Source organism: Dipodomys merriami, unplaced genomic scaffold (genome assembly GCF_024711535.1).
Source record: "Dipodomys merriami isolate MVZ:Mamm:240054 unplaced genomic scaffold, mDipMer1.0.p SCAF_1, whole genome shotgun sequence".
NCBI classification, from domain to species: domain Eukaryota; kingdom Metazoa; phylum Chordata; class Mammalia; order Rodentia; family Heteromyidae; genus Dipodomys; species Dipodomys merriami.
Genome location: NW_027202270.1, coordinates 136,529,807 through 136,554,447, shown reverse-complemented (window position 1 = coordinate 136,554,447; position 24,641 = coordinate 136,529,807). Strand labels below are relative to the sequence as shown.

At 41.3% G+C, this 24,641-nt stretch overlaps 1 protein-coding gene across 4 annotated transcripts in view; it reads right to left on the bottom strand.

The window, feature by feature from the left end:
- Positions 1-12,924: 12,924 nt before the first annotated feature.
- Positions 12,925-24,641, bottom strand: part of Ppp2r5e (protein phosphatase 2 regulatory subunit B'epsilon) — a 148,190-nt gene continuing 136,473 nt past the window's right edge. For 3 of the 4 annotated variants that reach the window (XM_070032043.1, XM_070032053.1, XM_070032064.1), the window contains 2 exons: positions 22,534-22,635; positions 12,925-17,513 (listed from right to left, as the gene is read on the bottom strand). In XM_070032043.1, coding sequence (XP_069888144.1) covers positions 17,414-17,513; positions 22,534-22,635 — 202 coding nt within the window. In that variant the 3' untranslated portion in view covers positions 12,925-17,413. The remainder of the gene's footprint in view (positions 17,514-22,533; positions 22,636-24,641) is intronic. The other variant, XM_070032059.1, reaches the window with a different exon arrangement.

The window sequence follows — 24,641 nt, the reverse complement described above, 5'->3', positions numbered from 1 at the left end:
ACAGTCAGACAGATAGATAGATAGGTAAATAGCATGATCCCAACAAACACTGTTTAAAAAAGAAGAGAGAGGGGCAGTAACAGAATAGAGGGAATAAACTTGTTCAAGGTATACTGTATGTATGAGATTATCATAATGAAATCCCCTTTGTAATCTTAATGTATGCTAATTTCTTTTTCTGAACCTAGAGCTTGAACTCTGGGCCTGGCCATGTCTCTGAGTGAGTGCTCTACTACTTGAGCCACAGATCAACTTCTGGTTTTTGTGGTTAACTGTAGATATGAGTGTCACAGACTTTTCTGCCCAGGCTGGTTTTGAACTGCAGTCCTCAGAAACTCAGCCTTCTGAAAAGCTAGGATTACAGGCTTGACCAGGGCCTGGCTTGTATGCTAATACTTTTGCTAGTCCTGGAGCTTGAACCTAGGGCCTGGGCATTGTCTCTGAGCTTCTTTTGCTCAAGGCTAGCACTCTACCACTTCTGGCCTCAGCACCACTTCTGGCCTTTTTTGTGTATGTGGTACTGAGGAATTGAACCCATGGCTTCATGCCTGTTGGGAAGCACTCTACCACTAAGCCACATTCCCAGCCCCTGCTAATACTTATTTTAAATTACTGAGGATCCCCAGAAGTTTTTCTAGTACAGTAGAAATTAAAATAACGAGCTATTCATTTAAAAACAACAATGGGGGCTGGGAAGTTGACTCAGTGGTGGAGTGTTTGCCTCGCATGCATGAGGCCCTGGGTTCAATTCCTCAGCACCACATAAGCAGAAAAAAGCTGGAAGTGATGCTGTGGCTCAAGTGGTAGGGTGCTAGCCCTTAATCTAAAGAGCTGAGGGACAGCGCCCAGGCCCAGAGTTCAGCCCCACGACTGACAAAAAATAAAATAAAATAAAATAAAAACAGCAATAAATTACATTAATCTAAATAATGACACGAGCGTGAGCCCTCTCCTCTGCTCTAGTAGTTGTTCTGTCTCGATGAAGATAGCTACAAGCTTGTCCCTGGCTAGAGCTCTGACTCTCTGGCCCTTCTTATAGCTCTGCTGATGTCATCAGGAAGTCTATCAGTACTCTATTACAAGAACCAAGAACTTCTATTTTCCCCCTCTTCTTCATTAAGATTAACTATTTCCAATTATGTTTACCCTAAATGAATCAGGACATGCCCATATTTATAGAGTCCCAGCTGATAAAGTATGAAACAAACCAGCTCTCTGATTCTTGCTCATAAAGTTGTTTCATCTTAGAACTAAAGGGACTTCAGTTCAAGTCCTAGATCAATGTTCTTAATCTAGATACACAGAATGCTGTTGCCTTGACCCTTCTTCTCTGGCCAGCAGTACTGGCCTAGGAAAGGACAATCTGGGGAAATCTCTCATGCTTAGGAGTTTTAGTTTAAATCACAGCCCACTCTGTGGCAGACCAAAATGGAAGTGGTAGAGCACTAGCTTGGAGCAAAAAAAGCCTAGGGACAGTGCACAGGCTCTGAGTTCAAGCCCCAGGACCTGCACACACACACACACACACACACACACACACACACACACACACACACACACACACACACACACACACACACGAGAAGTATACTCTCTGGTTCTCTTCAGAGAAGAGATTCCTGTGGTTTCAAAGGCTTTCTGGTTGTCACTGTGGATCCATGACATCTCAGCCATGTTTTTCAAGAGAGGAGGAGGAGAAGTAAATCCTTCTGTCCTCCTTTCTGACTACATTCACAGTCCTGCCCAGAACTGAGGAAGATCTTTGACTTGAATGAAATGGAAACTTCTGTAGGAGCAGACACAGTTCAGGCAGTAGCAGGTCACCACACAGAAGATTGAATCACTCGGTCAACCGAGATGTCAGGACACAGAGATGGGAGGACCTGCCGGTGGTTCCGTGACATCATGCTGAATTGTGTCCGGGAGACACATACCCAGTTGGACAGGCATGATCCTTAGGGAACCCAAATGTCTACAGATGTGTCATGTTGGTGTTTGCTTGAGAGAAACATTCCTGATTAGTGGGAACCAAGCATGAAGGCCAAGCAGCACTCCTGAGCCGTGCCAGGCCCCCAGCTGAGACCTCAAGTTCATCTTCAGGATACACCCAGGAGGGGACACAGGCCATGGCATCCCGCAGGCAACTTGGCTTCTTAGAAGCAACGCAGGCTTCCCAGGAGGCCCTGTCAGCCCCAGGCAACTCTCTCATGTGTCAGGATGCTTGGGTGCCCTGGCTGCTGCTGCAGGGGACAGTCAGCCCAAGAGCTCATCCTGCTTGAAGGTCACACTGCCGGAGGAAACATGGGCAGCAGGCCAAGGGCATGCTGGGTAGTCCGCATGTTTCCAGAGGGACTGGGAATCACAAAGTCCCAAACCTGTCTCCCTATGTCACATCTCGATCACCTCTGAAGCTACTTGCAGAACATTTCTCACACACCCTGGAATCTATAGCCAGTAGTATCCAAAGAATCTGTCCTATTCACGCACTAGAGGTACTGAACCCTCCTACTCCCAGACATGTAAATGTACAAAGAAAGCTGTGTATGACCATGGAACAGAGAACATCACCATGATCCTTCCTGGAAAGAATGCTGTTCTCGCCCAGCTGGAAGAATGGTGAAGCTGTCACTCAATATGTTGGGAACCAAAGTAATTCAATGGTCAACTTCCATTAATTTAGCTCATGCAGGCCTGGGCATGAAAAGTTTACTATACAGAGGTGGAACAGTGCTCTAACAGATACCTAAAGGTGAGAATGGCTTTGGGGTTGGACAGAAGCCGGAAGAATCTTGAGAAATAAGGTAGGGTCTCAAATATACTACTAGCAAGTCTGTTTTTCCAACAAGCTGTTGGAGACAGAGGTACTGGGGGGAGGAAAGCTTGCAGAGCTGTGGCAGAGTGCTTCCAGTACTATTAGGGAAAGCAACACCTTAAGGAATAACATTTGCCATTTAGCACAAGAGAGTTCTATGCAAAGTGAAGAAACCAACTCGTTTCTTCTTGCTGCTTCCAGCAAGTGCATGAGAAGACATAAATCTAGGCACAACTGTTAAAACCACAAAAAGCAAGACTCAATGGTTTTGAAAACTACCAGACATTCAAAGTTTTGAAAGCTGGTTTTTTGTTTTGTTTTTTTTTCAGATGACAAAAAAAGATGCTAAAATTAAGAAATGATTTCTTGGCCCTCTCAGAAAAATGTGACCCAGAGTAAAAAGCTACAAGTACCACAGCAGGTCGGGGTGAGTTTAAGGCATACACAGCCCGTTTGACATATTAAAGGTTGGGCTCAGAGAGACAGTGGGAAGTTTAGGACCTTTGAATCTCAGCAAGAGCTCAAGGTTTTGAGATGGGTTTCTTTCAAACAGATCTGGAGGTGTGGCTTTTATTTTGTGGATGCCCATGTTAGACCTACACAGCCACTGAGAAAACTTGTCAGTGAACGTGCTGCCAACGTGGACCAAGACGGACAGAAATGGTACAAGATGGACTCCCAGATCCTAAAGCAGCTAAAACTACTGAGCTGTAAATGTGTGCAGTGTTTCATAAAAGAGGTTTAGAGGCTCAGAGAACAGAGCCAGGAGCCAGGGTTGTTGGCAGAACTCCTTTTTATCTCCTCCTTCCCTTCTTCGCACAGTAGGATCTCTAACGATGATGTTCTGTGTCTCCTCCAGAGATGGATGTTAAGGAATGGGGGGGAGGGAAGGGTGACAGTTTATTTTTTGAAAATGGGTAGAGAGTGAAGTTCCTGATTTGGAGGATGGATTCTGGCGTTGGAATAAATGCTGTAATGGGATAAGACACGAAGCCCATTGGGAAGATGTGGACGCGGGAAGAATACACAGGAAGGAGTAAGTCATTGGCAGTCAGAGGACAGGGCTAATGGTGGACAGCTTCTGGGATGGCCCACAGCGATCTTCACTTCTTGGCCTTTGTATCCTTGTGGAATCCCTCCTCTTGGTGCAGAGGGCCTATGACTTGCTTTGACATGAGAAATTCTGGTAAAGGCCATGATACGTCACTTCGGAGATTCCATTCCATAAGGTGGAAATGTTCAATTTACTAGCCCATTCCTGGCTGCCTTCAGTAAAGATCAGTGTGGTTGGGAGGACACCCATGGCCAGGAGAACAGCTAGAAACTGAGGGTTTGTAGATAGCAAGGACCAACTAGAAACTGAAATCCCCAAGGAACTGATTCCTGCCAACAACTACATGAACTTGCAGGCAAACCTTCCTGTCAGTCCTTTGCAGACCACAGCCCTGACTTGCACCCTACCCTGGGGAGAGGTCCTGAGCAAAGGACCTCAAAAGTCTCTCAGACTTTCCTGTTGAGGGTTGGCTTCGAACTGTGATCCTGAGATCTTAGTTTCCTGAGTAGCTAGAATTACAGGTGTGAGCCATCTGTGCCTGGCTTCAGAGAAGTTGTTAGTTATATGCTTATGGGGATACCAGCCAGGCCTATCACTTCCTAACATTAGGCCTGGGTCTGCTTGTGTCTTTACAGAAGAACTCGCCTCCCCCCGCCCCCTTGGGGACCCACAGGCAAGTCTCCATCTGCTGTCGGGGTCCTCTCAGGTCTGCTGCACTGAGCTGCTATAAAAACAATGCATACCATTTATCTGACCTATTTTCCAGGCACCGGGACTTCAGAAGAAGATAGCATACCTCCCTTGCACAATCCTGCTCTCTCCTCTCTCTCCTTTTGCCTACTTTTAACTAAATTTCACAGCTTAAGCTGACAGCAATTACTCCCACATTTCCAATTTGCTTATAGTGCTATTTCTTCATTTAGCAACTCTACAGACATTAGCTGGTAAGCATTTGGCTCTTTTGTACTTCTTATACCTTCCTCTCTCATCCTAAGAGTCACATTCACATTTTAAATTAAATCGGTAATCAGTTTGTGGTAATGGTACTGTGTAAATATTGCCAGTCCAGTAATATAATCGCATTTCCTCTCTTACAATGCTTTCCTCTCCCCAGGAGCTTTTATTTATCTTTCTCTCATACCCTCATCTGCCCTTTTTACATGTCATCAATCCCTTCCAAATGTTACATCAGACTTTAACAATTCCAGGTCCTTTTTCCTCCCCACTGTCCATCCTGGTCCTAGGCCTCACTCAGACTTTTCCTTCCTAGCTGGCATTCTACCATTTATTTGAGCTATCACATTATTTCTGTCTTTTTGATAGCTGATTGGAGATAAGAGTCTCAGACTTTTCCACCTGGGCTGGGTTTCAACTATGATCCTCAGATCTCAGCCTCCTGAGTAAGTAGGATTATAGGTATGAGTCACCAGCACTCAGTTGCTGTTGGGTTTTGTTTTGTTTTGTTCAGTCGTGGGGCCTGAACACTGCGCCTGGGCACTGTCCCTCAGCCCTTCAGCTCAGGGCTAAAGCTCTACCACTTGAGCCACAGCACCACTTCCAGCTTTTTCTGCTTATGTGGTGCTGAGGAATTGAACCCAGGGCCTCATGCATGCAAAGCAAACACTGTACCACTGAGCCACCTTCCCAGCCCTCAGCACCCAGCTTTGACTTCTAGTTTTTCCCTCCCATTCCAGTCTCTGCCATTTCCTCACTAGGCCTGCCATACACCTATTTAAGTTCCCTTTGCTCCTTTCGGGGGGAAACCTGCTTCCTGGGCTCTGTCTTCTGTTGTTTTGCTGGAGTATGTCCTCAAGTGCTTTGTTTTTGCTGCTGTTGCTGTGTGCGCCAGTACTAGGGCTTGAACTCGGGGCCTGTGCACTGTCCCTTAGCTTTTTTCACTCAAAGCTGCCACCACTTGAGTCACACCTCTGCTTTTGTTTTTTGCTAGGTAACTGGAGATAAGAGTCTGGCTTCAAACCCAAATCCTCAGATTTCTGCTTCCTGAGTAGGTAGGATTACAAGTGTGAGCCATCAACACCTGGATCAGTATTTTTTTTTTTTATTTTTATTTTTGGTGCCTGGATGCGGTCTCTGAGTTGTTTTGCTAAGGCTAACACTTTACCACTTTAACCACAGCTTCACTTCCAGCTTTTTGGTGGTTAATTGAAACATGAGTCTCACGGGCTTTCCTGTTTGGGCTGGTTTCATACCATGATCCTCAGATCTGTCTCCTGAGTAGCTAGGATCATAGGCATGAGCTACCAGCACCTGATTCTCAGTATTACTTAAAACAAAAAAGCCAGCACTGGTGTCTTACACCTGTAATCATAGCTACTCATGAGGATCATGGTTCAAAAGCCAGCCTGGGCAGGAAAGTCTGTGAGACTTATCTCCAATTAACCACCAGAAAACCAGAAGTGGTGCTGTAGCTCAGGTGGCAAAGTGCTTGCCTTCAGCTGAAGAGTTCAGGGACAGGGCCCGGGCCCAGAGTTCAAGCTCCATCACACACACACACACACACACACACACACACACACACACACACACACACACACACACACACACACACACACACTCCATCACACACACACACACACACACACACACACACACACACACACCCCAAAATAACAAAAAAAAAGAAGTGGAGCTGTGACTCAAGTGGTAGAGTGTTAGCCTTGATCAAAAAAGCTCAGCAACAGCATCCAGGAGAATTCAAGCCCCAAGGCCAGCATACACATACAAAGAAAGTCAGTATCACTCACTCTCATTCTTGATCCTCTAAATGGATGTTTTTAGCACATTGGAAGTTCTTAGAATGTCTAACTTTTTATTCCTTATGTTGTTAACATTTCAGAAGCGTGTATCTGGAGAATAATTTCATTCCTATTTATTTACCACCAAAGAGAAAACAAGCTTGTTTTCACACAAAGGCTCATATACAAATGTTCGTAGTAGCTTTATTCATAATTACTCTAAGTTTGGAAAAACCCAGAGTTACTGTCACTGCCAAGCAGACAAAGAAACAAAGGAATACTATACAGCAATAAAGGAACAAATTATAGATTCACACAAAACTATGGATGAATCCTATATGCAATGTTGAGTAAATTAAGAGAGATCCATTTGTTTATCTACATTGTGATTCCATTTATATGACATTCTGGAAAGGTAAAACTATATGGAAGAAAAGAGATTCGTGGTTTCCCATGGCTTAGTTGGCAAGAAGGACTATTTCTAAGGAACAAGAGTAAGCTTTTCCTGAGTGGGCAATAAAGTAGGCACATGGGATTGGGATGGGAGATACCAGATCCTATGCACCTGTATGAACCATAGGCTGTGTCACACACACAGTCAATACAGAAATACAGATGTGCATACAAGAGTTAGTGCATCACACTTATGTATCCTTTCTAGGACCTGTCCTTCAGCTGAGTAAGAGACAAAATGTGATGCAATGGAGTATTACTCTGCCATAAAAAGAACAAGGACGTGTCAGCATTTTATTACAGTATGGATAACCTTGCAAGCATCATTCTAAGTGGAGGAAGGCAGTCACGAAAGGCCACATGGTGTATGTTTCCATTTATTAAAAAACACCCAGTACAGAGAATCCAGAAAGACACAAAGAAGAGCAACTGCCAGCAATGGAGGGAAGAACAGAGAATGACTAATAGATATTAGATTTTCTTTGGAGGTTGACAAAAAATATTTTGGCCAGGTGCCGGTGGCTCACACCTGTAATCCTAGCTACTCAGGAGCCTGAGATCTGAGGATCGTGGTTCAAAGCCAGTCTGGGAAGGAAAGTCCATGAGACTCTTATCTCCAATAAACCACTCAGAAAACCAGAAGTGGTGCTGTGCCTCAAGTGGTAGCGCACTTGCCTTGAGATGAAGAGCTGAGGGACAGTGTTCAAGCCCCACAACTGACCAAAAAAAAAAAAAAAAAAAATGTTGGAACTAGATAAAAAGGAGGGTTGCACAGATAGAAAGGACTACAACTGTGCTAAATGCTGTTACACTGTACTGTTTAAAAATTTTTGTTATGTGCATACGATGTCTTTTTTTTATTGTAAAGATACTATACAGAGGGTTACAGTTACATGAGTGAGGTAATGAGTACACTTCCTCTTGAACATTGTTACCCCCTCCATTGATACAATGTCTTTTAAAAACATATGAACTGTGCATCTGAGACCTATTTATAATGCTAAATGTTTAACAACTGTAATTAGTATCATGGAATAAGAACACAGAAAGAATGGGACAGAAAAACACAATTCAAGGAATAGTGAATAGAACTTTACCAAATCTATTAAGAAGACAAATTTAAAGACTTCAACTCAGTGCTGTGTACGAGTGTGCACACGTGCACATGCTCATGCACACACACACACACAATTTAGATCATTACAACCCACACAATGTTTATCCTGGAAATTCAATGTAATTCACCATATTAATAAAGGAAAATAATCATACTTCAGTGTATGTATAAAAAGCATTTTACAGTATCAATACTTACACATGATGACAAATCCACAACAAGCTAGACATACAAGGGAACTTTCTCAATCTGATCTATAAAAATCCTACAACATCACAGATGATGAAAAAGTACTGAACATTTTTTTTTTTGGATGGGAGGTTCGGTCATGGGGCCTAAACTCTTGGGCATGGGCACTGTCCCTGCGCTCTTCAGCTCAAAGCCAAAGCAAGCACTCTACCACTTAAGCCACAGCACCACTTCCAGTTTTCTGGTGGTTAATTGGAGATATAAAAGTCTCATGGGGGCTGGGAAGGTGGCTCAGTGGTAAAAGAATCATGGACTTTCCTTGCCCTGGCTGGCTTTGAACCACAATCCTCAGATCTCAGCCTCCTGAGTAGCTAGGATTATAGGCGTGAGCCACCAGCGCCCGGCAGTACTGAACATTTTCCATTGAAGAGTAGGAATAAGGCTAAGAGCTCACTTCCATGAAAGGTTCCACAGAAGTCTTAACCATTACTAAGGAAAAAAATATAATCAATAGAAATATAAGATTAGAAATAAAGAAGTGGAATTTTTCCTTTTTTTTTTTTTTTGCCAGTTCTGGGGCTTTAACTCAGGGCCTAGACATGGTTCCTGAGCTTCTTTTGCTCAAGGCTAGCACTCTACCTCTTGAGCCACAGTGCCACTTCCGGCTTTTTGTGTTTATGTGGTACTGAGGAATTGAACCCAGGGCTTCATGCATGCTAGGCCACATTCCTAGCCTCAAGAAGTAGAATTTTCTATCTGCATGTGACATGACTGTTTACATTAAAAATTCTAAGGAACTGCCAGGTGCTGGTGGCTCATGCCTATAAGCATGAGAAGAGGCTGAGAGGTTTGAAGCCAGTCTGGGCAGGAAGTCCATGAGACTCTTATCTCCAGTTAACCACTAAAACACCAGAACTGGTGTGTTGGCTCAAAGCAGTAGAAACCTAGCCTTGAGCAAAAAGCTCAGAGACAGGGCCCAGGCTCTGAGTTCAAGTCCTGCAACCAAAAGAAAATCTAAGGAATCTATAACAATTAGTTGAACTCTAACTTTTAGCAAGACTTAAGGATGCTAATTACTATTAAAGTAAAGCCAGACACAGGTGGCTTACACCAGTAATCCTAGCTTCTCAGGAGGCTGAGATCTATGAATTGTGGTTTGAAGCCAGCCCAGGCAGGTGAATCTCTTTAAGACTTTTTTTTGGGGGGGGGGGGGTGGTCCAGTCGTGGGCCTGAACTCTGGGCCTGGGCACTGTCCTTCAGCTCTTCAGCTCAAGGCTAGCACTCTACCACTTGAGCCACAGCGCCACTTCCAGCTTTTTTCTTTTTGCTTAGGTGGTGCTGAGGAATTGAACCCAGGGCCTCATGCATGCAAGGCAAGCGCTCTACCACTGAGCCATCTTCCAAGCCCATCTTTGAGACTTTTATCTCCAATTAACCACCAAAAAGCTGGGAGTGGAGCTCTCATTCAAATGGAAGAGCACTAGCCTTGAGCACAAAAGCTCAGGGATGATGCAATTCCCAGGCCCTGAGTTCAAGCTCCAGGACTGGCAAAAACAGACAAAAGTAATAGCAAATGATTTAAAACTAAAAATTAAAGCCAGGCGCCGGTGGCTCACACCTGTAATCCTAGCTACTCAGGAGGCTAAGATCTGAGGATTGCGGTTCAAAGCCAGCCTGGGCAGGAAAGTCCCTGAGACTCTTATCTCCAATAAACCAACAGAAAACTGGAAGTGGCGCTGTGGCTCAAGTGGTAGAGCGCTAGCCTTGAGCTGAAGAGCTGAGGGACAGCGCCCAGGCCCAGAGTTCAGGCCCCATGACCAAACCAAACAAAACAAAACCAAAAACCACTAAAAATTGAAACTATTAGAACTATTCTATCCATACATTCAAAAACATGTTAGTAATGCTTGTAAGCAATATATGAGCATTATACTGCAAACTACAAAACATGGCTGGAAAATTAAAGACTTAATAAATGAAGTTATACCATATTCATGGATTGTGTATATCTATTTTGTGCTGCTGTCACAGAACACCAGATACTTAAATAATTCATAAAATAAATCAACATATTCCTTACAGTTCAAGAGGCTGCGAAGTCCAATGTCAAGGTGCTGGCATCTTACAAGGACGCTTCTTGCTGCCATCCTCTCATGATGAAAGAGAAGAGACAAAGAGAATAGGACTGAACTTGCCTTTTAGAATGAGTTCACTCCTGTGATAAGAGCATTAATCCATTCATGAGTGAAAATGCCACCTACCAACTTGGTTGGAAACTAAATTTCCAACACTTTTTTTTTTGTCAGTCATGGTGCTTGAACTCTGGGCCTGGGCGCTGTCCCTCAGCTCTTCAGCTCAAGGCGAACACTACCACTTGAGCCACAGAGTCACTTCCTGTTTTCTAGTGGTTTATTGGAGATGGAGTCTTACTGACTTTTTTGCCCAGGCTGGCTTTGAACCATGATCCTCAGATTTCAACCTCCTGCCTAGCAAGGATTACAGGTGAGGGCCACTGGCATCCAGTTTCCAACACTTTTTTAAAGGACATATTTAAACAAGAGCAGAACACCAAACTATTCAGTAATATCAAAATGTTAATCCTGCCCTCAAATTATAAAGTTGTCCCAAGCATAATGCCATTTTTTGGGGGGGAGGGGGTCCGGTCGTGGGCCCTGAACTCTGGGCCTGGGCACTGTCCCTCAGCTCAAGGCTAGCGCTCTACCACTTGAGCCACAGCGCCACTTCTGGCTTTTTTCTTTTTTTGCTTATGTGGTACTGAGGAATCGAACCCAGGGTCCCATGCATGCAAAGCAAGCACTCTACCACTAAGCCACCTTCCCAGCCCCGCATAATGCCATTTTATTTTTCTTTTAGAAACCAGAATGATGTTTGTAAATTTTATGTAGAAATGCAAAGAACCAAGGCTACCGAGAGACACCTGGAAAAATATATATATATAAAAAAATGGAATAGGTAGCTTGATTCAAGACCTTAAAGCTAATCATGACTGCTTCCGGCATAAGATCACCACAGCAACAAACCAAATAGGCAACCCAGAGGTTGATTCATACCTTTATGGTGACATTTTGACAAAAGCACCGAAACAATTCTTGGAGACAGACTTTTCAATTAGTGCTGTAATAACTTGAGAAGGAAAAACTGGTCTACATTCCTATAGAACAACTTACCTACTAGGTGAATAGTGTGCCTAAATGCAGAAGGTAAGATTATAAAGTTTACACAGGGAAAAAAAGGGTGGTGGGGCTTTCTTGGGGTGTGTGCTATGATAAGAAAGTGGGCTGGAGATCTACCTTTTCAAAAATGTGTATTATAGGGCTGGGAAGGTGGCTCAGTGGTAGAGTGCTTGCCTTGCATGCCTGAGGCCCTGGATTCGATTCCTCAGCACCACATAAGCAAAAAGAAAAAGGCTGGAAGTGGTGCTGTGGCTCAAGTGGTAGAGCGCTAGCCTTGAGCTGAAGAGCTGAGGGACAGCGCCCAGGCCCAGAGTTCAGGCCCCACGACCAGACCCCCCCCCAAAAAAAAGTATTATATAATGAGCACATACTGTAATCAGAAAAAAAAATTTTGAAATTTACTCTTCCTTAGCTATCCCTATGTTTTAGTCTTTTTCCAATGGCTCAAGGGACCTGCAGGACATGTTCTATCAAAAGATGAAAAATATTAAGAAATTTTACAGTACATTTTTCATCTCCATTTTGCTATTTTTAGGCAAGAGGCAACATTATGCAAATAGACATTCCATTGAATTGTCTCTTAAGTCTAACTTCTAAAATTGTTATCTATTTACTTGATCTTCAGCTGCTACAACAAATGGCTAAGCCTCAAAATGCAAATTTGCTGAAACTAACAACTTTTGCCTCAACCAGATTAACTAAATACAAAACATTAATTTCACATGGTTCCAAAATTGGATGTGACCTAACTAAGAGAGATCAGACTTAAATGCTTAGGATGACATTCTCACTGGTTCATGGTGAGGTCCAGGTCCCCTCCACTCAACCCGGAGCAGGCTGTTTAACTCCTTGACCAACAGACTATGAAAGAAGTGATGGGTGTGGCCATTTATGGAAGCAAACCTTAGATCAAGAGCTTCCTATCATTTAGCAATAGCTGCCACAATGGAAGGAAACTCAAGGATAAAGTCCTGTGCTGAGGAACTGAGACCCCTAACTCCCAGGGCCAGCATCAAGGTATCAGCCATGCGAGTGAACCCTATTAGAAGTGAATTTTCCCACCCCACTTGAGATATCCCAGGTGACAGTTGAGGACTAAGAAACAGGAGGTTCTTACCCCAAGCCCTTCCCAGACCATAGACTAGACAGGGAATAAAGCACTGTTGTTGAAGTGGCTAGCTTTTGGAACACTTGGTTGCCCATGAATACTACTATACACCCCTAGTCATCATCTGGTTGTCTCAAAGCAAGCCTGAGTACATGGCCTCCACTGCTGCCAAACTAAGTTACTGTGTGACACCAAAAAGCCACAAAGGCCAGAAAGAAACAAAAGCAGTCGGGCACCTGCGAACTCTTCACTCTGCTTTATTGTGACGCACCCAAGGTACAGAACCTCTCTCAATGTTTCTGAAAGGGAAGCTTACATTTCTTTGGGAGAGCACCTTCACGTTAGTTTCTATTACCACTTTGAAGAAAGTAAACCATTTCCAAAGAACATTTTGAGATTCCAAGGGTTTAGACTCAGCTCGCCTTCTGTGGTGTTTTGGCCGGTGCGAGAAGATCCATTTGTACCATTTCCATAGGGTGGGAGATCAGAAGTCTTCACGGTCTGCTTGGACCAGTCTTTCATTTTCATATGCAACTTTTCATATCAAAAATGTCTCCGTTTTTCCTCTATCCATAAACAGATGCTGTTTGAAGAGACACATGTACATTCTCACAGCTAAGCTTGAAACCAACCAAGAAGCACAGCATCACTAACAAGACAAGTGAACAGTTGCTGCCCTCTCCTGCTAAGACAATGAAATACTAAAATAGCAAAAGACTGATGAAGCGCAAGCAAACTCCTCAAACCAAAAGCAACGGACATGGTATTCTCATTACACCCAGTCAAAAATCAAGACAACAACCAGGAAAATGTCTTGGTAATATTTATATTTGAAAGTTCCCCATTGATACATGAGGTGTGGATTACAACTTATTTACAATAAGTGATTTCCAAAAAAAAAAAAGTAAGGAGGGTCTGAGAAAAACACAGGGGAAGGGAAAGGAGAAGGTAGAGAGGGATGGGAAAAAAGGAAAGCTTTATTCACAGACACCATTAATATGGGATGTTTGTTTCCAAGAGAGATACTACTGCTGCCAACATGAACCAGAAGCAGCACACATTAACAGCTAGATCTAAGTCTGCTAAACTTTCTCTCAAAATGCACCATCCCTCTTTCAGGATTGCAAAATTAAATATAGAGGAATATAAAATGCATTGCCAATATACCTATTACAAAAAATCCTTTATGGCTCATTTCTTAACTCCACTCAAGAGAAGCAGCTGAGCCAGTATACAAAAATAAAAATATTCATGTGCAAATAAAACATCACTGATCATGTCTGGTGCCACCTTTTTTTTTTGTTGTTGTTACAGGTGACTGTTATTTTTGTGGTAACATGGTAACAGCATCAAAAAAGCATGTGTCTTCACTTCCTGGGCTAATTAAGCCAGTGCATCCAAATGAAAGAGGGGGGGGGGGGGCAGGAAAAAAGAAAAACCCTGGGACACGAAAAAAATGCCAATAACATCCTAACATCCACATATCCCTTGCCCACCACATCCCAGTCCCCCCCAAAAAAAATTTTTTTAAGCTTCTGAAGCTCTAAATATACTTTTTAAAAATTCCTTTCCTTTGAGCCTAGGGCTATACATTTTTTTCAGGACAGCAGGTGCATTACCAGCAATTCCTAGCTCTGCACCCTGGACTGCCCCACTTAGAATGAGGTACAAAGTAAATTAAATTCTTCCATTTAGGCAAACGAGCCCAAGACAGAGGAAGGAGCTAACCCTGCTTGTGAGTATCCAGCTATGTCAAGGGCACTATTTCTTGATTTTTTTTTCTTTTCTCTTATTTTATTAAAAATTAAAAAAAAAAAAAACCACTCAGATGTTAGGAAGGGCGAACAGGACAAACACTGAACACAGCAGGCAAACAGCTGGGGACACCTGCACGATGAGAGAAAGGAATGCATGCTTGATTCATAGAACATGGGTACCTCACACACACGTGGTTCTAGGCCCACAGCCTGAGCCTCTGCTTCACCCTAAACCACAGGATTCTGTGTATTTTCTTTCTTCCAAGGACACTCTTAATCCTATCCCTGAAACCAATATGGTAGGGATCAAGGTGGAGTGATCATCACTCAGTAACTACAATATTTGCTATTTAAAAAATATATTTATATATAGTTCTGGAAACTATGAAGCCAACAAAATAAAACACAAAAGATGCATTTTTGTCACAATCAACAGCAGAACTGTGTGGGAAGGGACAAGGGGGCAGGGCTGCTGCAAACGCAGCCAGTACGTCCTTACGGATGTCATATAGTGCAACAGTCAGTTTACCTCCGCTACTCCACGGCACTGCACACAACATGACCAATGTCACATTGTCACTTTCAGGTTCAAAAAGACAAAGTTTCTTCTCAGAAGTGGCCTGTGAGTTTTAGATGACAGATACTTCTATCTGCTTCTTTAACTATGTCTAAAACTTGGCTTTATTCCTTTCCATTTGGAATGATTAATATCCAGGTCTGGCATCAGGGCTGTGTTTTCACCTTAACTCTGAGGACAGGTAAGCTGCAAAAGGGGGATCCTGCCTTTCTCCTTTTAAACGACTGCATTGATTTCCAATAGGCTTCCATAATCCTGTGATTTTAATGTCTTCTATGTGAAGATGACTTTGGGGCAAACAAAAGTTTATGCTATCAGAAAGAAACATAATGCAGTCAACACTAAAGTGTTAAAAATCAAAGGAACTAAAGGAGATGTGGTAAATCTATTTTTTTCAAGTTTCAGAGATTTATATCAGTGTAAATAAATCTATTCTTATCTTACACCTCTGGCTCCTCTGCCTACACTGATTACATTGATCACTATTAATGTTCTTTTTAGAGGGGGAAAAAAATCTAGTCATTATATTAATTGCGTATCACTTTTTTTACTGCAGTTTCTCTTGGGGAATTAACCATGCCAAGTTTTGTTTCTGTCTTTTTTTTTCTTTTTTTTTTTTTACAGAGTTATGGAGGGGTAAGAGGTCAGTGGCTTTCCCCCTCTTTTCCTTGGAAATAATAAAACTATATATTCTACTCAATAGTTAAATGGCTGGAATAAAACATACAAGCCCGTATTTATAATACTTGTCTATTTAAAGCAACAATAGTTCATATGTTCACGTTTGCTACTACCACATTTCAACATATGAACAGGAATCAGCTCATTCGATGAGCATGGCCGGAAGTGACAGCTGAGGAAATCAACCCACTGCTGCCACGTCCACCACAAGCAAAAGCATCCTGAAGACAAGGCCAAAGCACACAGCTCTCTGTACATAGTCATGGAACCACGTTGGGTAAGTCCATACTGCACTTTAGTCTTACAGCAGTTTACCTACCCAAGGTATGATTCCTCTCCTAATACCAAAGCAGAAAGCCAAGAAGATCTATCTATAATACAGCCCTAGATCTTGTTTCTGAAACAATTGTGTTTTTCTTAAACAATTTGGTCACGATGCACCTTTGATATAAAAGCACTTTTAAACTTTATTATTAATACTCAGGACATTAGGAATTTCCAGATTTTTTTTTCAGTAGCATTTGTAGAACCACTTTTGGTAACAAATACAGTAGTTAGGAATATGCATCCAATTGAAGATGCATAATGTGTATCCTGAATCCTTTCTGGCTAAAAACAGGGCTGGCTGGCGCAGTGATGATATATAGAATGAGAATCTACAAAAAACACTGTAACGTGGGTTTTTTTCCCCCCAGAGGCTACATCCTCTTTTGCTGGAATACTTTATAAATACATATTAAAAAGTAAGGCAACAACTCCAAACAGTCCAAGCTGTTTGCTCAACTCTTATCCCAATTCAATTCACATTCCTGGCAATCAATTTCATGGTTGTGTGTTGTTTAGTGTTTGTTTTTCTTACATTGTATGGTCCAAAAGGATGTTGTGACATTTCTACACCGTCTCTGGTATGTATGCTCAAGGATGGATGCAACTAATACTGGTCAGGCACTGAAGCCTGTGGTGTCCCAGTGCCTGTTTTCAAAGGATTCAAGACATTGATTTGGATCCTCCATTTGACTCAAGTATGAATCCAAAATTCCCTTCCCTACTATGTTTATCACCTCTCCTCTTATTTTACTCCTAATTTGAAAACTAAAGGAGTGCCAGGACTACCTGGTTACTGGAAAGATGTTCACCCCAGTAGACAAAACTTTCCTGAGGGGCTTTGGTAGTTCACAGCCCCATTCTATGTGGACATTCAACTCATGAAGATGTGCAAAAGGAAAAGATGTCAAATTTCATCAAGTTATCCAAAGGAGGATGTTACACAGACTTATAAGGAAATGACAATCTTTTTCTTCCTTTACTATAAATACATTTAACAGCTTAGCAGAAAGATAAGCTAAATTTAAGATTGTTCACATTTGAAAATTGTATCATACTCTCTGCTAGTGATAAATAAGAACTCCTGATAATGGAATTTAAACATAGCAATTTCATCAACAGATCTTTGAAGACCACTTGTTTTTTTTAAGAGGGTTAGAACAATGATTATGTTTGCAAAGTTCTGAGAAGTCCATCTACTGTCCAAACTTTGGATTGAAGTCCTTATTTTTTTTTCCTTTACTTAAAGACAGGTATATACAGTGCTGTTGTAATAATGAAACAAATGTGAAATCTACTGTAAAGTTGCACAATACAGAAAACTGTTGCTCCATCTTCTACTACATAAATGTGTGACTCCACAGGTTAGTCATGTTGCTGTCGTGTTTCTGTTAAGTTGGAATTATCCCATCACGTCTAAGACCTCTCTTTAACTCTAGATCCTCCAATTTCTTCCATAATTCTTCACGTTCTTTTTCTTTCTTTTTTTCACTGGGGAAGAAAGAGAACATAAGGTAAGCAACTGAGAATGTTTAGAGAGATTATCTAAATAGCAACTATACCATCACTGCCTCTTACTATACTTTCCTGTGTTGAGGGAGAAGGGACGTTTGGGGAGAGTTATTTGAAGTAATGGGGTTTGAACGCAGGGCTTTGTGCTTGCTAGACAGTCACTCTACAACTTGAGCCATAGCTCCAGCTATTTTTCCTATGCTTAGATATTTACCAATGAGTCTTGAAATCAGAGCCTCAACACTATTCCTGAGCATTTTTTGCTCTACCACTTGAGCCACAGCTCCATTTCTGGCCTTTTTAGTAACTTTTATTGGAGATAAGAGTCTTACAAACTTTCCTGCCTGGGTTGGCTTTGAACGGTAATCCTCAGATTTCAGCCCCCTGAATAGCTAGGATTACAGATGTGAGCCACCAGCACCCAGCCTCCTCTAGTTATTTTTTAAGACAAGGTCTCACATTTTACCCAAGCTGGCCTAGATGACATTGCTCCTCCTATTCATACTTTTTTGCTGTAGCTGGGATGACAGGAGTGCCAGTTTTGTTTTGTTTTTTTTCTGTTGAGACAAGGTCTGATGAATTTTTTGTCCAGGCTGGCCTTAAACCACATCTTCCTGATCTTGGCCTCCTACAGGATTACAGAGCCCCTAGGCCTGGCTTCCCTATGTGTATTGTAAAAGGTCTTTGAAAAGTTTGGCATTAAGCTTATGGATTTTTCTTTTTTGCTTTTCTCTCTTGTAGGTTTCCTTTTTGGCAATATAGACACAAAAGTACTGATAAATGGAAAAGAAAAGATTATTTGAAGAATTCAAATTAACATCCCTTTATACTTAATGCAGAATATTAACTTCAAAATTACCAATCAACGAAAATTAGGATGATTTATATATATCCTAAAACCAAGAGCACTTAGTGACTTTTTCTTTTGGGCTTAGTTAGAAGCTAACATTTTCTCCAAATCCATTCTCAAAACACGTTAGAAATGAGACATATACAGAGAATGTACAAGGTCAAGAAAATACATTCTCTCCTTTATGTCTACTTTCCTATTTAGTCATTTTCTAAAAACTTGTAATTTCAGAGTTTTTTTCCCTTCTGGATTTTATTTCAATAAAAATTATTTTACATGATCAAATGCACATAAGCATTGTGACTTTGTGTTCTTCCCTTATGAATATCCTCCTTTGGTCTCACTGTGTGGGAGTACCTAGAGATTTCCGTTTTAATTAATCACCTGGATGGGATTTGATGATATTATTGTGATGTGTTTTTATAAATACCAATCCTTCAAACTGGGCTCAATATTAATTTTCTGAATGATTTCCAGACTTTCAAATAAAATCAGATAAAACTAATGGCCTAAAGTAGATTTGGCTAATTTTACTTTGCTAAAAACATTTTGAAATTTCTGTATTAAAAAAAGAAAAGAAAGGAAAGCTGGATATGATAGATCATTCTTGTAATGCCAGCTGTTTTACAAAGAAAAATTGGGAGGAACTTGGTTCAAAGCAAACTTTCATCTAATAAAGCCAGACATGGTTTCACACATCTGTGACCCCACAGCTACACAAGATGATTAAGGTCTGGTATCAGCCCAGAACAAAAATGGGAAATTTTACATAAAAAGCAAATAACTAGAGCAAAAAAGGTGAGGGGCATAGCTCAAGTAGTATAGTGCTTGCCTTGCAAACATGAGGCCCTGAGTTTAAACCACACAACCCTCTGAACAAACCAACAGGAAGTACACAATTACAGAGCATAAGACATTATAAATTAGATAAATTCATTCACATTTATTACAAATAGTTCACTACATGATCTCTTTATATTCTCAAGGTGTAGGAAACCAGGAAAAAAAAAAGCCCAGGTAACTACATGAATATGGATTCAAATAATTCCTGAAGGCTGGGGCTCATAGTCCCTGGACTACCTCACTTAGCAAAGCTTTCACTTCAGCCATAGTACAATTACTCAAGAGAAACCCTCATGCATTCAATAAACTCTGGATGCAATTCCAAGACTCATACTTTATGTCACCACCAGTACTTTTGAAATGTATTAACATTTATACAAATGGAAATTAATCTTCATGCCCACCCCCCAAAAAATTCCAGAGAAATCCAAGTAATTTTAGATTCTTATGCCAACAGTCTTGAAGGAATGTTCAATTTTAAGGCAGTTATATCTTCATAATTAATAGTGTGTGTTTAGGCCTTATTTCCTTTAACTAGCTATATTAAGTGCAATGTGTTATACACTCATAGCAGTACCTTTCGGAACCAGAGTTGTGCTTGGTAGCAAGTATCTATGGTTGTCATGTGGCTTCCTCAAGGTGTTAAGTGTTTAAAGCAGCCGGGCTGGCACAGGGACAGTACAGCTGATGGCTGTATTGTACTGACAGTCCTTCACTCAGGCATCTGGGGTCCCAGGGGAGGGTCTAATAGCTGTTACTAGGGAGTCAAATTACCCCAGCCCTAACAGTTTAAAGGAAAAATAAACATTAAAGGGGGTGCTTACAATAAATGTTTAACACCCATAGTGATTTAACAGTGTTTCAACAGTGCTTAACACCTCTGCCCCCTGCTGCAAGGAAAGGGACATACAATCCGTATAATACAAATATTGGTCGTTTTGACCCTGGAAGCCTGTATGCACAACAGGGAACAAGAGGCCAGACTGGGTAAGTCATGATGGAGCCTAGACATGGCACTGTATGCAAGCTGTCAGGCAGATAAGCACTTTTTGTTTTCTCATTACAGTCTGGCAATAATCCTAAGTCCAAATAAATGTTCTCAGAGAATACTGATTTGACCTCAAATAAATCAATTTCATAGATCCATCTGACCTTTTTGACTGGAGGCAGAAGGGTTTGGAACTTTATTCAAGTGAAAATCAACTCATATGGATCAGGTTCATACTGTGTTCATTTGCAGTCTAAATCAAATATTGCCATCACTATGGCACTTGTCATCTTATTGCTGAAGCATTCCATTCAATTTTCTATCAGTAGTTCTGGGCTGTTCAATGCCATTTATCCTGTGCATTTTTTCTCCAGATGAAATTTATGCTGACTTATACAGTTTTCAGACTGACAACTTTAGCTTCAAAAATTCTAAATATTTCTGAAACTGTCACCCTTATTCTCTCCCACTTTCTCTCTCCCTGTAGGTGGGGATTTTAAGACTTAACCACACGGTGAGCTGAGGATTCTGTCAAACCATCTTCCCCTTTCCATTTTACACAGCACTCATGTTGGCACATGAACCTCACAGCGTTGGCACATGAAGCTCACAGTGTTAACTACTTATTCCGCCCACCATTTGGGGATTTGTAACACCTAAAAATATGCTCTGAACCAAAACCAGAGCTCCCTGCCATCCAGAAGGGAAGTGTTCCACTGACGTTCTTCTCTGACAGAACAGTATTGAGCTCTTCATTCCCACATCCATGGAGAAAGCAATGTTTCCATCTGCTTGGTGCACCCTTCTGTTGCTCACTGGCAAAGTGTTACCTCTGCTTTAACAAACCCTTCTCTTGTTAAGAAAGTCCACTCATGATCAGCTGTTTTAGCATGCCAGAATATTAGAACCAAACTCATAGTTAGTTAATTCTTATCTTGTTCAAGGGATTAGATAAAATATCAGAAAACAAATGAACCAAATAAGTTTTTTAGAAAGGCTCCCTTCTCACACTTTTTTTTAAAAAACTGGTAGTGCTGGAAATTAAACACAGGGCTACCTTGCCCACCACTAAGCCACACTTGCAGTTTCTTCAATATTCTTGATGGAATTCTACAGATTTAATCCTTGCTTAACTAGGCTAATAACAGTGAGCTTTCTATTGTTCTAAAAGACAAAATGTCATACACTATGCACCCTTTAATGTTTCCTTCTGAGCGCTTTTTGAAAATTAACATTTTCAAAAGATTTTAATTTAAGTTTCAGGCAAGGAAGGCTATTACAAATTTAATGATTTGCAACAACTGCGAACGCAGTGAATTACAAGTTATTTAAGCTACAAGTGTGCCACGGCATATCCCATATTAAAAGCCATCCCTACAATGAATCTTTGCCCTTGGCCATCAAACCTTTCCCCTCATTGATTTTATTATCAATACAACACAAATAACACATTCAAAATCTGGCAACACAAAGAAGCAAGGAAATCACACAGAATTTAGGGAAGAGACTCAGCAAGTTCCTGGGTCTGAACATGCACACAAAGCTCTGGTATTTTTTAAAGGTCCATGGTTTTAGCATCTGTAATACCAGCATTTGCTTTTAGGTGATCAGAGCCAAGCCACACACCCAACTGATAGCTCTCTGTAGACTTTCCTTAATCTCTCCATGTATGTATTTTGGAAAGTTGGAGATAATGGACAAGGAATAAGATTCAATAAAAAGTCTCATGCAAATGAAAGCAAAAAAGGCTTTAGTAAGTTTTGACACTAGAGGATTCCTCTGGTTTTTGCTCTCTTCGAGTCACAGACTCTCTTAGAGTCAAGATTTATCTATTACCAGACTATTATCCTCCATATTATTTTCATTGCTCTTTACATTGTAATAGATTTGTTGGGTTGTAGGACAGAAAGTAAGTTCGGTACCGAAAAGCTAGACAAATTGAGCCTTCTCAATCCTGCTGCTGGAGCACAGTACAGCATTGGCCCATGCTGAATTCAAGTAAGGTAGCCATAGGAGTGAATCAGAGGAAATGCTACCTGATGATCTCGCTAAGTGGGCCTGCAATACCAGCTATGTGCCAGGCTCTTAACCCAGAGACAGAATTGAAATAAAAGAAGGAAAGAAAGCAGTCTTTATTAAAAGAAGGCTGTCACAAGCTTTAGTACTTGGTGATACACTAATATACAGCAAATGAGCATGCAAAAATGAATATGCGAACAAACTTGTGATTTGGTGTGCATCTAAACAACTTCAGCAATGAACAAGGAAAGAACTCAAAGGTTTTATGCACAGCAGACAAAAAAGCTTTAAAAAGTTACCGCTGACGATCTGACTTGTATGTGGCTGTCAGCTCATCAAACATGGTGCTGTTCATTTCCATAAACGCCTTCAATACATTGTACACTAACGCCACAATAGCCCTGTGAAGCAGAGGAGAGGGAGCATGGTTAGCCTTACACATAACTTTTGTCTTTTTTTTTTTTTAATTGAGTCTGGTTGTGGGGCCTGAACTCTGGGCCTGGCACTGTCCCTCAGCTCTTCAGCTCAAGGCTAGCGCTCTATCACTTGAGCCACAGCGCCACTTCCAGCTTTTTTTCTTTTTGCTTATGTGGTACTGAGGAATCGAACCCAGGGCCTCATGCATGCAAGGTAAGCACTCTACCACTGAGCCTTCTTCTCAGCCCCTGTAACTTTTGTCTTAACATGCTCTTTACTGAATTCTCTTTTCAGCCTTTGGTTACTAGGACCAACTAGAAATGACCTACAGTTCATTTTCATGTGGAACTTTACATTCTTCTTAAGTGGTAGCAGAATTAGAACAATCTAATTTTCCCCTTCTAAAATAGTAATACCCAGAATAAACTAGTCTATGGCCACCTGATTAAACTTTATTGAACAAAAGGCAGGTATATAAGCTGGGTACCAGTGGGTCACACCTGTAACCCTAGTTACTCAGGAGGCTGAGATCTGAGGATTGTGGCTTGGAGCTATCCCGGGCAGGAAAGTCCTTAAGAGTCTTATCTCCAATGAACTACTCAGAAAAAGCCAGAAGTAGCACTGTGGCTCAAGTGGTAGAGCACTAGCCTTAAGCCAAAGAAGCTCAGGAACAGTGCCAGGCCCAGAGGTCAAGACCAGCAAAATAAAAAAGAAATAAAAACCCACAGGCAGGTATAAAATAACCCTAAAAACAGCATCTGTGTTAGGACTACCAGGACTACCATTAGAGGTCTAAATTTGCAAAATATTTCATATACATGCACATATTTATTTATGTACGTATGCATTATATATTAAATTATTCATACTCAAAAGACATGATACCCAGCTTCTGGAAGCTAGGCAATTTACTTATTTTTTAATTTTTCAAATTATTATAAAGGTTATATAGAGAGGTTGCAATTACACAAGTCAGGTAATGAGTACATTTCTTTTCTTGACAATGTCACCCTTTCCCTTGCTTTTTCCCTCCTGTCCCCACACACAAGTTATATAGTTCATTTTCAGCATAGTATCTAGTACCACTACTCCATTTGTTCACCCTTTGTCCCTCCATTTCTGTGCCCCCCTTTACCAGATAAACAAGACAAAAAGAAAAAGGAAACAAAAACAGCAATGAAGAAAAATTTCTTGTTTCTAGTTCCTGGAGTTCATTTTAATCAATATTATTTCTTATGATCAGAGGCACACAGGCATTGCACCTTCGTGTTCCCCCTAAGAATATCCTCCTTTGGTCTCACTGTGTCTGAATGCTTAAGAGTCCTATATAATTTATCATGTCTCGGGGTATTTTAGCTCTAGCTTCTGCATATGAGAGAAAGCATGCATCATTTGTCTCTCTGTGCTTGGCTTACCTCACTTAAAGTGATTTGTTCTAGGTCCATCCATTTCCCTTAAGCTGGGCAATTATATAAGCAATCGATCTGGTTGTGATTTACTCAGTGCATCCACTCCTGCTTAGTTCCTCCTGGTAACTGGCCAGCTCCTGCTGGTTGCTCTAAGAAGCCTAAACTAAGCAGCCTAAATAGTGGCCCATTTTTATCAAGTAGAAGAATACGCTCTTGGATAGTGTGAGGCCTGCTACACTCCAGACTAAGAGTCTCAGCTGCTTTGCCCTTTGCAAATATATACAGCCTTCCCTCACTTTGCAATGAATATGCTTCCAATAGGATCAGACAATATCAGCAGAAGTGAAGGCATATATGTTAAATAAAACATTTACGTGAAAGGAAGGAGAATTAAGTTCTTGGTTAAGGTTTTAGAAGGTCCTTCCTCCCAGGGGTGGTGATGGAGAGGCACTAAGTATAGGATTCAGAGCATTACAGAGCTCCTCCTGACCTCCCCAGGCCCTCAAGAGGCCATCTGGAGAATGAAGTTTAACTGTCTAACATGCCTTTGTTCATTTGTTTTTGAGGTTTTTTTTTTTTAA